Source organism: Odocoileus virginianus, chromosome 26, assembly GCF_023699985.2.
Source record: "Odocoileus virginianus isolate 20LAN1187 ecotype Illinois chromosome 26, Ovbor_1.2, whole genome shotgun sequence".
In the NCBI taxonomy this organism is placed as follows: Eukaryota; Metazoa; Chordata; class Mammalia; order Artiodactyla; family Cervidae; genus Odocoileus; species Odocoileus virginianus.
Window position 1 is genome coordinate 44,657,790 of NC_069699.1, and position 14,917 is coordinate 44,672,706.

The following is a 14,917-nucleotide window of genomic DNA, read 5'->3' on the forward strand; positions in this document are numbered from 1 at the left end:
TTTAGGGTTATCAGGATGATTGCCTCCAATCACAGATGATATTCTGCATTTAGATTTCATTTATTTGGTTCTAGACTCTGTCTCTGTTAAGGTAGTGTTGGTTCTAGGAGAAGGGACATCTTTAGGCTAATTCATCATTGTACAGTGTCCATGAGTTGATTGAAATATTTCTGAGAGCACGCCTTGGAGGGCATCTGAGGCCATGGGTCATCTCGGTGTTTTGAGAGTAAAGGGCATACATATGAAATACAAATTGTGTCTACCTGTCAGTTTTGGTAGTATCTTCCTGAAAAGAGAATCTCAGAGCAAGGAACAACAAAAGCAATTTTGTATCACCTGTAGAATCTCCATTTTTGTTTGGTCAGCTCTGTGATCCATGCTGAGGATTTCAGTATTTTGTTTTCAATACTCTGTGTGTATTCCCTTAGTCTGCTGTTGTTGGACTTTAGCTGTCTTTGGCAGAAGGTCTTTAAAAATGCATGTGTTGAAAAGTAGATCTTATTTCACCTCTCACTTTAAGCTTTCTTCTTAGTCACACTGTTACTTAAGTCAAGGGTGCTAAAGGCTAGCTTTGACTTGGCTTTATTGAAATACGGCCACCAGGGCAGGATGCCCCAACAACTTGTGTCAGTACTTTGAATGAGTTGGTGTCCTTCGGAGTCTTAAATTCAGTTTAGCTAGAGTTGATTCCTCAACTCTCTGGATCCATTTTTTTAAACCTATTTTTCTGTCATGCAAACTTCTGTTAAATTGGGTTATTGAAAATGTTTAATGACTTCTTTTTCATTTTGAGTATTCTACGTGTGGTTGTATCTTTCTGCTTGAATCTGATGTGTCTAGCTCTTTAATATTCATATATTCTAGAAGTGCTCAGCAGAATGAGCTCGACTCCTGGGGTCTGTTCTGTTTTAGGCAAAGAAGAAAGAGCTTGCTAGGAGAGACGACATTGAGGATGGAGACAGCATGATTTCTTCAGCCACCTCTGATACTGGTAGTGCCAAAAGAAAAAGGTATATACTCTTCATGTAACTGGAGACATCGTCTCAGTTTCTGTTTTGTTTCAGATTTAAGTGCAGAAAAGTTGAATTATAAGATTTAAATACTTTATAACATTTAATAATTAATTGTATGATTAGTGTTTTTTTTGGTAACATGTTGTTTTTAGATAACATATTTGAAAATAAAACTTATGTATCCTGGTGAAACATGTTACTATTTTTGCTGTCCAGGTTATTTTGTTTTAATATGGCATTGTAAGAAGCCCTTTAAATCTAATTTAGGTGATTTCTGTGTGGCAATTAAAAAAAAAAGTGTTAGTCATTATTCTTACCCCCTTGTTTTTCCTTGTTAATCTGATCTTTCTTTGCTATTTTAAGGATGTCATATTATAAAGTACCAAGTTATAACTTCTTGTAGTTCATAACAGGTTAAGCTAGATATTTGTTTTTCTTTTCTTTCTAATCTTTCTCTCAGCTTCCCTAATCCTTCCTTTTTCTCATGGGTTTTATGGAAGGGGACCTTACTGTGAGATTATGAAGCTGTACTTCTATAAAGAATCATGCAAGACCATCTCTTTTGTCTGCGCCTCCCACATGGAGTTTCTCTGGCTTGATCTTTGTGGAACACCGTATTCTTCCTGAGCCTTAACTATCTCACCATCTTTGTAATAGCAGGGAGGAAACCTTAAACAAAGAATAAGTTCATCACTAATAGCCGGGCCTGACAGATTCAAAATTGAATGAAGTCATTAGTAACTATTAATGCAGTTCTGTTCATGTGTTGTAGATCCACTGACACCAGAGAATTTTTAAAAAATGGTTTAGAAAAGAGAAGCTGTCTTGTCTTTCCCTGTAAATAGCATTTGGGCAGTTTTTTTTTTTTAAACAATGAAAATAACTTTGCTATGCTATGCCAAGGTAACTAAATTGATTGGTGTGCCCTGAGGTGTGAGTTTCCTCCATTACTGGCCTATGAATTTCATCCTTCCAAGTTCTTAATTCCTTGTTATACCAGGGACAACGGAGGAAAAATGTGAGACCAGATCAGAGACATCAAATCAAGAACATCTTTGAGTGTAATTATATAACTACTACAGCATCACCTGTGTTTTCCAGATCAGTCACCAATCAAAGATAAAAACTTCTCAGGCAAAAGAAGGTAATGGAGGCAAAAGTGATGGTACAGTTAGTGCCAACACTGAATGACAAGAGAGATCTTAAACTAGTTGAGTGTTAAGAAAACAGTTCCAAGGAAGCATTAGCCCAGGCCAGATCCTTAAAAAATCTCTATGGCTTGTACTTTGTGGGACAACACAAGTAGATTAAATGAAAGTTATCAAAAAACCTCCCATAAAAAGAAAGCTAAGCATTATGTTCTCGAAATAATAAAATCCCACTTTAGAGAAAAAGTCTTTTCATGCACAGGTTTCCTAGGAAGTGTTTTGTTTAATGAAGTGAAAAATACAAGTAAGAGAAGAGCAAATATAAATCATAGCTAAAGCAGTAAAAGAACATGTCTGGGTTTGAAATACAGGCATGAGCACACATTAAAAGGTTGAGAGAAGCAAGTCCTGTACTTCGGACTGTGATGAAGGAAACACGTAACAAGCCCTTTAGAAGGTGGTTACGTTAAGAGGCTTTGGTAATAAGAAATGGGCTCCTCCAGAACTCAGGGAAACATGACAGCCTAGTAGGCTAAGTTAAACGTATCCAGAGAAGGCAGGGCCAAGTTTCCAAATACTACTTGACTTGACTCTGAAGTATTGAATACAGTTCTGTCTTTGCCTTATTTTTTTCGTATCAAAGATTGTGAAAAAAATTACTGTGGGTATGTTCTCTTCATTCTGGGAATACGTTCTTCTCCCCAACCCCTCTACCCTAAAATCTACCTGCTGTCTTCCATGTTGAAATGTTCCAAGTATTCTTAAAACCTTTTATCCTTTGGATTGAGTATTCCTCTTTTTTCTCAACCATATTTGGTTTATACATGACCTCCAATGTTGCTTGTTTTGTTTCTCTTCACATGTAATGTTTGTTTCTGCTTTCCCAGGAACACTCTTGACAGTGAGATGTTGGGTCTCAGGAGGCTCTCCAGGTGTGCAGTCCTTTTTTATGCATAAACATGTTTTTTTAAAGTGTAACTTCTGTGGCATGGTCAGCACTGATTAGGCGAAAAGTGCAGTCTTAAGCATGTGAAATACTGGTTTTTATTTGGATGCCAATTTATCTCATGAATAAAGAAAACAGTATAGTTTAGGAGCATAGTTAGTAAAGTTAACTGAGAAACTAGTCTGGATGTAGTCAGGACCCTTAATTGGTTGCCAGCTCTGCCCGGGGCGGCTGTGCTGCAGCAGAGGTAGAGAGGCTGAGGATGCGGCGGCTGGTTGTGTCCCGGGGCTGGCGGCGGACTTCTTTTCAGGGTCGTCTCTTATAGACTGGGGGTGGTGGAGGGGTCAGAATCAGTGTTGATAATCCAAGTGATACCAGTCTGTATTGGTGCCTATGCATTGGGTTAGTGCTTCTTGAGCATGAATACATTTCTTTAGTCTCTGGTCTTGTTTGTGTTGTATTTCTTTAAAGCCATCCATTCTTTTGCATGTTACTTATGATTTTAAAAACAGCCCTTCAGTTGCCGTATGTAGTCCTAGTAATCATCCTGTGGTGCTTTTATTTTCGCCTCTGCCACCTGGCATTCATGGAGTGTCAGTTGCTTGCAGAACACCAGACTGTCCTCTTACAGGTCATAAAGGAAAAGTTGAGTCATCATCTCTACCTTCCAGGAATTTACTGACTGGGAAATGAGGCAGGTTGAAAACAAATGAAATTATGTGGGAGCACTGTAGTAGAATAACTGTGAGGCACACGGTTGTATAGTTGTATGGAAGTGTTGTGTGATTGCCCAAATAGCTTTCGGAAATGCGATTTCCCTATCATGCTTTTCTTTGAAAGTTAGATGTTTGAAGTTATCTACATTTGCTACCATACATGGTCCATTCTATACAATTGCTGTATTAGTATCTTCTTCCTACTGTTTCCCTTAAGAAACGTTTCTTTAATTGGTAAATTTAAGAAAAAGACCATAAATTGGTATTTCTTTTACACGACTCATAGTATGTGGCACTTGGTTCTGAGTAGTAGAAGAAGAAACAGAAGTGTGGAGTACTGTTATAACCCCATACTCTGGACCCTGACTGCCCAGGTTCAAATCCCAGCTCTTATTAGCTCTATGATTTGAACTTCATCACAATTTCCTCATCTGAAAAAAGAATTGATGACAAAAACCTACATAGGATTGCTGTGAGGACCTGATTGCTTAATATGCCTGAAACTCACGGAACTGGGCCTGAATACTCACTGAATGTAGCTCTGATTATTTCCTGGAGGTATTTCCTGTTGACATCAAGACATGGTAGATTTCATTTTGTTTTTAGTCAGATGTTATTGGACCAGGAAATTCATTAAGATGAATAAAAAGGTTTTGCTCCTTGAAGATGAAATATAAAAGCCTTGTAAAAGAAGGAACCTTTGGGTTTACTTCGCTTCACAGCAGGTACCACTGGAGATCTAGGGCCAGGGAGGTAAAGACCAGAAGGCCTTGAAGCCTGTGAACTGGGTTGACTTTGGTTCGAGTCCCTTGGTAAGAGCTGGCTTTTTGTCATTTACTTGTATGATAAAAGCAGCCTGCTGACTTTCGCTGATTCAAGTCTCAGTTCTGATTACTCACTTTATGGCCTTAGGTATTCACTTACGTCTCCAAGCCTCTGTGTTTACATTTCCAAAATTGGGGTAATAATTGTACTTGGTTCTTGAGTTTGAGGATTAATGATAAGTGCTTAGCATAGTCCCTGGCATGTGGTAGAAGAGTTACCTGTAATTATAAATAGTAATCTTTTGTGTATATCACATATAAATATGTAATAAATAATAGCTCCATAGTAAAAATAATGATAAGATTTAAGAAAGTGGTTGGCCACCAACTATGAAGGTTAGGACTAACGCCATGGCATGAAAAATTAAAAGGGAAGATCAGATCTAGAAGGGCCGTGAAGGTCCTCTAGGACTTGGTGATAAACTAAGGGAAGCAAAAAGTGACATTGATTCCAGTGTGTTAGGCCGAGTTTGGGGGTCAAAAGGATGGTAAGGTGGTGGTCTTGGAAAATCAGGGATTCGGAGTGAAGCCTCCACTAACTCATGATCTTTTTGCAAATTAGAAAAAGTACCCACTTTTCAAGACACTTGACGTTCATTTATTGGAAAATTGTTGTAATATAATGACTTTGTTAGCAGAAGACCATAGTGCTAACAAGACCATAAACTTCTAAAATTGTATGTTTAATATAACAGCATTTGTGATCTGAATTGATATCCTCTTCAGTATGACACCCTTAAGTGCATAATGAACAACCCTGGTTTTGAACCCTCTTAAGATTTTTTTTACCTAAGTATGTTCACAGGTCCTGATTAAAAAAGAATGAGTGTGCTAGTTACCAGGTCTGGGATTTAATTATGCACCTTTCCCAAAATAGGGAAGAGTGAACAAACTGTTTACAGCTAATAGTCTGAGGGAGGAAAAGAGGTAGGATGAATAGAGGGGTTCTGAGACGAATCTAAAAATCAAAGGGGCAGTGGCATTTGAAAACAGTAAACAGAAAGTATCAAATAGGGTAATACGGTAGCTTTTTGTAATGTAGAGTTTATGTCATTTCAAAAGTGTTTGAAGTTACTTTCAGAAGTGTGAACATGGTAAGATTCAGCATCATATTGGAAAAGGATAGAACAAATATACCAGCCACTCAAACTAATATAGTTACAGAAGAATATGAAGTGTAGCTCTGAGTTTTTTCTGGCAGTTAGATTGAAAGTAATGGAGGTTCTTGGTTTTAAAGGCAATATAAGGATCTGGAAAAATATAAACAAAATAACAAAGCTGGATTAGTTCAGAGAAGATTGTGTGACCCTAATAACAAATATTTTGCTTGCCTTTGAGGATGAAAACTAGTTACACATCACTCTCTTAAAGTGAATTATACAAGTGGAGAAAGCATAATATTAGTGTTAAAAGTCTTAAAACATTAAATGTCAACTTTCAGAGCAGTTATAAAATTCTGTGTTACCAAATCCAGGTTCTAAAGTTTTTCTTCAGAGGCTTCTTAAAGGCTAAAGATACCCAGTCTCTGCCCAGTTGTACGAAACTCTGCAATGCTGGAACTTTGTCCCGCCTTCCCCTCCCATTATTCACTTGCTTAAGTCCTGAACTGAGAGAGTTGTTGCCCTCTCATCATCATCATCTGGGGATGCCTCTTTGGAGAAACAGTTAGCACTAGATGAAACTTCTCCTAGATCGCTGTCGTCAAACAATCACTTACTTGACATAGACACCAAAATACTGAGTGGGGATGTGACAGGGATGGTTCCAGAGCCACCGTGGAAGTGAGCAGTCCCAAGTGAAGACACAGGTGACAAGGGTAATCCCAACTCTAGGCAGTGGAGTCCTTTGTGTCTCCTGATTGGATCACTTTCAGGTTGCCTCATGCTCTGTGATGTTAGGAAGATAGGCATTTTTGAGACTTAAAATTTTTACATGGAGTATTTATTTTCTCATCTGTTATCCTTTATTTGAGTTTTATTTTTTTTTTTTAAAAGCATATTGAACCTCATTTAGAAAATATCTGGCCTTTGTCTTCTTTATGACCCAGAAGTAGATTGGCCGAAGGACTGGAGTAGGGGATCTGTTTGGCCACATAGTTTGCTTCTGTATTGAACTTCCTTCCATTTGTAAGATAGGAACTGGATAGAAAATATTTACCTCCAAATGCTACACTGTGCCCTTTTAGTAAGTGTTGAATAGAAATTAAGTCACGGGTTATTTACTTTTATTACCTCCCTCAGAGACTGATGTTTTGCTGGTTCAAGTCTGGCTAGTCTTAGATATCTGTGTCCTGAGGACATATAAACAGTGGGCTAGAAATCATATTGGAAGATCATCGCTTCTAGTAATTCATTAATTCTAATAATTCTAAAAATTCATTGGACAGCTCACCTTGGGCAAGTCATTTAACTTCTCTGAGCCAATTTCCTCAATAATTAGGAGGCTGGCCCATATGTTCCCTTACGCCTTTTTGTAGCTCGGGTTCTAATCTGTAGTCCCTTGTGCTTTGTCCTGTAGTACTAGGACATCTGTTTCCTAGCATAACATCTCACTGCGGGAATTTGGATAACGAGGCATGGATTCATACTCAAGGATGAAAATTTACTCAGGCACTTAGGTGAACCACAGACCGTTTATTCTTTAAGCTAGGCTGGGATTGTGGAATAATGGAGGGAGGGAGAAAGGGCTGACCATGATAGGATAATGCCTGAAACATTTGTACCCACTGTAGAGATACTAGTCTGTCAGACAGCATCCCTTTGTTGTCTGATAACCAGGAAATGCAGGTGTTCAGGAGTGATTGTCTTAGGAGATGGAACACTTCTCTGTGTGTGTGTGTGTGTGTTTAAGGGAGAACTGTTAGTAACAGTAGGGAATCAGCAGTTTTATTCTACTTTTGCTCTGTTCTTCAAAAAATTGATAATAGAATTTCATTTTCTTTGGTGTTAGACAATACTTGTTTTCAAGCATTGCATTTCATAAATATTCTAAACAGGTTTGTCTGGTGTTCTTGGGTACTCCTGCCAGAGTCACTGTGTTTTAACTATTTTGGAAAATTTCCTAATATTTGCTTATAGCTTCTAGCATGTTTACTGTGTTTGTGCCATATGTAATAAATAAATTGTAATCATTATGAAGCACCTGTTCACAAGATTAATTTTATTTCATATTCATTCTTCTATCAAGAAAACTGAACCTGTTCTCATATTTCCCCTCTCTCCCTTCCAACAGTAAAAAGAACATAAGAAAGCAGCGAATGAAAATCTTATTCAATGTTGTTCTTGAAGCTCGTGAGCCAGGCTCAGGCAGAAGACTTTGTGATCTATTTATGGTTAAACCATCCAAAAAGGACTATCCTGATTATTATAAAATCATCTTAGAGCCAATGGACTTGAAAATAATTGAGCATAACATCCGCAATGACAAATATGCAGGGGAGGAGGGAATGATAGAAGACATGAAGCTGATGTTCCGGAATGCCAGGCACTACAATGAGGAGGGCTCCCAGGTAAGGACATGTGGGAATCCTGACTGGACGCCTAACTTAGATGATTCTTCTTAATGACTAGCTTAATATTTTGTCAATCCTTAATTTTTTGAAATTGGAGGCAGGACATTGTAAAGGTTAAAACTTTATACTCTGTACAATTACCCCTCATTGCCTTGGGGGAGGGGATTGGTTCCAGGGGTTCCCGGGCCCCTGCAGCACCAAAATCCATAGATTCTCAAGTCTCTTGTTTGAAATGTCATTACTGTTGACCATCTAAATCCGCGGATTCCATGGATTCTGACCGTCGACTGTAATCTGACATCTTAGATCTGAGTCCTGTCTTGCTAATTCCTCTGTAAGTAACCTATCTTTTCTGAGTCTCATCTGTAAAATGGGGTTAACAGTGGTACTTGCGTTAGGGTTGTTGTGGGATTAGAGTGAGCTCATGTTTGCAGAATGTGTTACATAGTGCCTGGTATTCAAACACTCAGATGAAAGCCAAGGACAGTAAAATCTTTCATCATTATTGTTGCTACTATCCTCAGTTGCCATGCTTCTCTAAGGATAGTCTATAAAATAGTATAATTAGATAAATAGAATGGGAAAGACTGGAGATCTCTTCAAGAAAATTAGAGATACCAAGGGAATATTTCATGCAAGGATGGGCACAATAAAAGATGGTGTGGACCTAACAGAAGCAGAAAATATTAAGAAGAGGTGGCAAGAATACACAGAAGAACTGTACAAAAGAGGTCTTCATGACCCAGATAACCACAATGGTGTGATCACTCACCTAGAGCCAGACATCCTAGAGTGTGAAGTCAAGTGGGCCTTAGGAAGCATCACTACAAATAAAGCTAGTGGAGGTGATGAAATTCCAGTTGAGCTATTTCAAATCCTAAAAGATGAAGCTGTGAAAGTGCTGCACTCAGTATGCCAGCAAATTTGCAAAACTCAGCAGTGGTCACAGGACTGGACAAGGTCAGTTTTCATTCCAATCCCAAAGAAAGGCAATGCCAAAGAATGCTCAAACTACCTCACAATTGCACTCATCTCACACGCTAGCAAAGTAATGCTCAAAATTCTCCAAGCCAGGCTTCAGCAATACGTGAACCGTGAACTTCCAGATGTTCAAGCTGGTTTTAGAAAAGGCAGAGGAACCAGAGATCAAATTGCCAACATACGCTGGATCATCAAAAAAGCAAGAGAGTTCCAGAAAAACATCTACTTCTGCTTTATTGACTATGCCAAAGCCTTTGACTGTGTGGATCACAATAAACTGTGGAAAATTCTGAAAGAGATGGGAATACCAGACCATCTGACCTGTCTCTTGAGAAACCTGTATGCAGGTCTGGAAGCAACAGTTAGAACTGGACATGGAACAACAGATTGGTTCCAAATAGGAAAAGGAGTACATCAAGGCTGTATATTTAAAAAAAAAAAAAAAGGCTGTATATTGTCACCCTGCTTTTTTAACTTACATCATGAGATGTAAGTACATTTAAGTACATCATGAGAAACGCTGGGCTGGAAGAAGCACACGCTAGAATCAAGATTGCCGGGAGAAATATCAATAACCTCAGATATGCAGACAATACCACCCTTATGGCAGAAAGTGAAGAGGGACTTAAAAAGCCTCTTGATGAAAGTGAAGGAGGAGAGTGAAAAAGTTGGCTTAAAGCTCAACCTTCAGAAAACTAAGATCATGGCATCTGGTCCCATCACTTCATGGGAGATAGATGGGGAAACAGTGGAAACAGTATCAAACTTTATTTTTCTGGGTTCCAAAATCACTGCAGATGGTGATTGCAGCCATGAAATTAAAAGACGCTTACTCCTTGGAAGGAAAGTTATGACTAACCTGGATAGCATATTTAAAAGCAGAGACATTACTTTGCCAAAAAAGGTCTGTCTAGTCAAGGCTATGGTTTTTCCAGTGGTCATGTATGGATGTGAGAGTTGGATGGTGAAGAAAGCTGAGCGCTGAAGAATTGATGCTTTTGAACTGTGGTGTTGGAGAGGACTCTTGAGAGTCCCTTGGACTGCAAGGAGATCCAACCAGTCCATCCTAAAGGAGATCAGTCCTGGGTGTTGATTGGAAGGACTGATGCTGAAGCTGAAACTCCAATACTTAGGCCACCTCACGCGAAGAGTTGACTCATTGGAAAAGACCCTAATGCTGGGAAGGATTGGGGGCAGGAGGAGAAGGGGATGACAGAGGATGAGATGGCTGGATGGCATCACCGACTCGACGGACATGGGTTTGGGTAGACTCCGGGAGTTGGTGATGGACAGGGAGGCCTGGCCTGCTGCGATTCATGGGGTCGCAAAGAGTCGGACACGACTGAGCAGCTGAACTGAACTGACAACAGTGACCACAGGACTGTTTTATTGTGATGTTCAGAGTACATCATGTGAAATGTTGGACTGGATGAAGCAAAAGTTAGAATCCAGATTGTTAGGAGAAATATCAGTAACCTCAGATATGTAGATGAATTTTTTGAATGCTTTCCTAAGCATTCATTGGAAGGATTGATGCTGAAGCTGAAGCTCCAGTACTTTTGCCACCTGATGCAAAGAGCCCACTCATTAGAAAAGACCCTGGTGATGGGAAAAATTGAAGGCAGGAGAAGAAGGGGACGACAGAGGATGAGATGGTTGGATGGCATCACCAACTCAATGGACATGAGTTTGAGCAAACTCTGGGAGATGTGAAGGATAGGGAAACCTGGTGTGCTGTAGTCCATGGGGTCACAAAGAGTTGGACACAAATGAGCACCTGAAAAACAACAGCAGCAATATAAATAATAGGATATTTTCAATAAAACACCTTTAAATAATTGATTTTGTTAGGAAGCATCTTGATTTTCAGTTCTTCATCAGTAAAGCTATGATATATTCTTCCTTTCATGTATTTTTCTACTCAGTATCCTTTATCTACTTTATTTTTTATTAATAAATTGAAGTATAAGTGACATGCATTTCAAGTGTACAACATGATGATTGAATATTTGTATATATTGCAAAATGATCACATTAATTCTAGTTAATATCATCACCATATGCAGTTAACAATTTTTTTTCTTGTGATGAGAACTTTTAAGATCTACTATCTTAGCATCCTGCATATACAATACAGTGTTACTAAGTATAGTTGCCATGCTGTACATTACATCCCCATGATTTATTTATTTTATAACTGGAGTTTGTACCTTTTGACCCCGTTACTCATCTTGCCCATCCTCTGGCAGCCATCAGTCTATTCCCTGTATCTATGAACTTGAGATTTTTGGGGGGCCGAGGAATGGTATTTTAGTTTCCTTATAAGTGAGATCATAGAGTATTTGTCTTTCTCTGTCTTACCTTACTTATTTCATTTAGCACAATGCCCTCAGGATTTGTCTTCCATGTTGTCGCAGATGGTAGGATTTCATTCTTTTTATGGCTGAATGGTGTTCCTGTCTGTGTGTGATGTGTTCTTTATCCAGTCACTCTTTCATGAACACTTAGGTTGTTTCCATGTCTTGGCCATTGTAAATATGCTGCAGTGAACATGGTTTGGAGGTCCATAGATCTTTTCTGAGTTTCTTTGTCTGCTCTAAGTTTCCCAGAAATGAAATTACATTTTCAAATCATTTATATTTCCATTCTTATGTTACTGCATTTGAATATAAAATAAAGTAGGCGCTGAGGATGCTTGTAATCAGAGAAATGGTTCTCTTCTGTCATTGGGGTTTACACTGTCCTCAGTGTCATTGGGTAATGTGCCACTTGTCTGCCACTGGTAGAGAAAAAAGCCACCCTTAAGAGAGGTTGCCAAAAAAGAGAGATCAGCTATTCCTTCAGTCCCTCTGCTCTGGTGGTATTCAGGGAGGAGAGCCTTTGGACTGGGGTGGGGAATGTGGGAGGAGGCAACTGTGGGGGCCAAGCCACTGGGTGAGTAACTTTGTCCTTGGCTATATATTATCACCCTTGGCTCAGCCTTCCGAGAGAGAGACTAAGCAGAGATTATTGCTTTTCACAAATCAGATTCCAGGCTATGAATGCACACTGATATTAAATCTCTTTTAATAATATTTGAGATGTTTTTCTCCAACTATCATGTATTTTTAATTTCCATTGAGCTAAGTCTGCTACCTAGAGGGTCCAGTGTAAGAGAGATTTATGAAGAAATAGCACATGTAAATATGTTTCAGAACTTCTGCAGAAACTTGTAGTGATTCTACTACAGTAATTCTCAAACTTCAGCCAGCATGGGTGCACATTAGAAATACCTGGAAAGCTTTAAACAGTGAACCAAGACCCATCCCACAGAGATGGGATTTGTTGTTCTGTTGTGATCTCAGACTTTATTGCTTTAGTTCTCAACTGTCCTAACCTGTGTTTTTAAAACTACTTTATGGATACATATACTTCAATAGAAAGCTTCTTAGAAAATAATTTTAATTTTATTTGTAATTGAATATAGGTGTACAATGATGCACACATCCTGGAGAAGTTACTCAAGGATAAAAGGAAAGAGCTGGGCCCACTGCCTGATGATGATGACATGGCATCTCCCAAACTCAAGCTGAGTAAGGCAGCCTCACACTTCCTGGTTCAGTTCAGTCTGTCAAGTATGGGTTGGCTGGTTTAGTTGCTAAGTCGTGTCTAACTGTTGCGACCCCATGGACTGTAGCCTACCAGGCTCCTCTGTCCATGGGATTCTCCACGCAAGAATATTGGAGTGGGTTGCTATTTCCTGATTTACTGAAATATTTAATTAATTGGTGAACATAATTGAACTTGCACTCCAGCACAGAGTTTCTTGGTTTCTCTCAAGCACTCTCTTCTGTATTTTAAGTAAGCATAAAAGCACATGAGGAATAGAAGAATATAATGTCAAAAGGTTTTGTTTACTTTTTTGAATGCAGTGGACATTTTGTAAATGTTAAATAGAGAGAATAGATACTTTTTCTATGTGTGATGCCTGGAAAAAGTATAGGGGCAGGTTTTAATTTTCTTCCTGTTTTTAGGTCTGTTTGTTTGCTAAGTTACTGGAATTAAAAGTGAGTCCCCCCTCCAAAAAAAAGTGAATCCCTCCTAGACAGAATTTGAGAGGTTAGAGATGTCTAGCTACTGTACTGTAAGTTAACTCAGCTATCTGTTGAGTGTGGGCTGTAAATGGTTGTTATGTTAAAAACTGTGAGAGGGACTTCGCTGGCAGTCCATCGGTTAGGACTTTGCCTTCCAGTGCAGGGGTTAGGGTTTGGTCCTGGTTGAGGAGCTGGGACCCCCAAGCCTTGCAGCCAAAACAAAACAAAACAAACCACATAAAAAAGAAGTAGTATTGTAGCAAATTCTGTAAAGACTTTAAAAATGGTCATGTCCAAAAAACAAAGCAAACTGTAAAGAGAAGAAAGAAAGCAAAAATAATTAGTACCATTGGGCTAAAGAAGAGGTTTCTGCCTTCTTTAAAATATGTAAATAAACATCAAACAAATGATAGTGGTGTTGTCAAACATTCTTTAGAGTCATATTTGCTAAAATGGAAAGAACAAACTAATTTTTTGTATGGAATGACTAAACTGAATTTGCAATAGTTTTGGGTATGATTTATTGCTTAAGTGATCATTCCTTTTTGTTAAGCTACTTATTTTTTCATGTAATTATAAAAGCATACAACAATGAAAACCTTCTAATTTTTCACTGCAGGAATGAAAGTCTCCTAATTTATAAGGACATAATATCTTTTAAAACTAAAATTAATTATATAAGTTGAGTTAAGAAACTAATGACAGATACTTTAATAGTAACTGTATTAGTTATTGTTTAGTTAATAGTAAATATAGAACTAAATTATATAAATACATGTATATATTTTTTTAAAGTTCAGGGAGAGGAGATTTTACCATGCAGTGTTAATTTTCTTTTCATTTCTCAATGTTATATTATGAAAAACTCAAAACATACACAAATATAAAGAATAGTACGATGAATCCCTGTCTATATCTGTTACTCAGCATTTATCAAGATTGTGCCATACTTATTTCCCATATTCCCTTTGCCCTTCTTTTTTCTTTGTTCTGAATTATAAGACACATCCAGTCATGTCATTTTATTTCTATATAGTTCATTATGCATCTTTAAAATATGCAGATACTTTCTTAAATAATCATAACATCATTGTCACACATTACAAAATTAGTAGTTTCTTGGTTTCCTCTAATGCCTTATAAATTTTCAAATTTTACTGATTGTCTCACAAATATATTTTTACAATGGGTTTCTTCCAATCAGGATCTAGTTAAGTTCTGTGTATTACATTTGATTATTTTACTTAAACTCATACTCAGAGCAGTCCTCCTCCTTTTTTTCATCCTCCTGTTGACTCTAGAAACCTAGTCACTTCCTTGTACAGTCCAGAGTTCTTAGTCACTTAGTTTACTTCCTTAGGATGTCATTTTACTTTTCCCTTATTTCTTATAAATGGACATTAACTTCAGTGGCTTGATTAGATGCAGTTTCAACTTATCAAGTAAGGTCCACACGTTGCATTTGATTGATAGTTCTTTTAGTCTGTAAGTTCTCCATCTCTTTTTGTCTTGCAGTTTGTTGAGGAAATTGGGTTTGTACTGTAGTTTTCCACAGTCTAGGTTTTGGTAATTGTATCCCTTTGCTGCAGTATTCACATGTTCCTTTGTCCTTTGTATTTCCTATAAATTGGTAGTTGATCAGATCCAGATTTTAAATTTGATTCTTCACTCACTTTGGCACAGAAACTGACATAAGAGGTAGTAT

At 38.1% G+C, this 14,917-nt stretch overlaps 1 protein-coding gene across 35 annotated transcripts in view; it reads left to right on the forward strand.

Moving 5' to 3' along the window:
* The window catches only part of PBRM1 (polybromo 1), a 103,023-nt gene that overhangs the window by 40,716 nt on the left and 47,390 nt on the right, over positions 1-14,917 (forward strand). For 18 of the 35 annotated variants that reach the window (XM_070455946.1, XM_070455956.1, XM_070455958.1 and 15 more), the window contains 3 exons: positions 913-1,010; positions 7,879-8,155; positions 12,606-12,711. In XM_070455946.1, the coding sequence (XP_070312047.1) occupies positions 913-1,010; positions 7,879-8,155; positions 12,606-12,711 (481 nt within the window). Of the gene's footprint in view, positions 1-912; positions 1,011-3,048; positions 3,094-7,878; positions 8,156-12,605; positions 12,712-14,917 lie in introns of all 35 variants that reach the window. The other 17 variants (XM_070455950.1, XM_070455940.1, XM_070455954.1 and 14 more) reach the window with 1 other exon arrangement.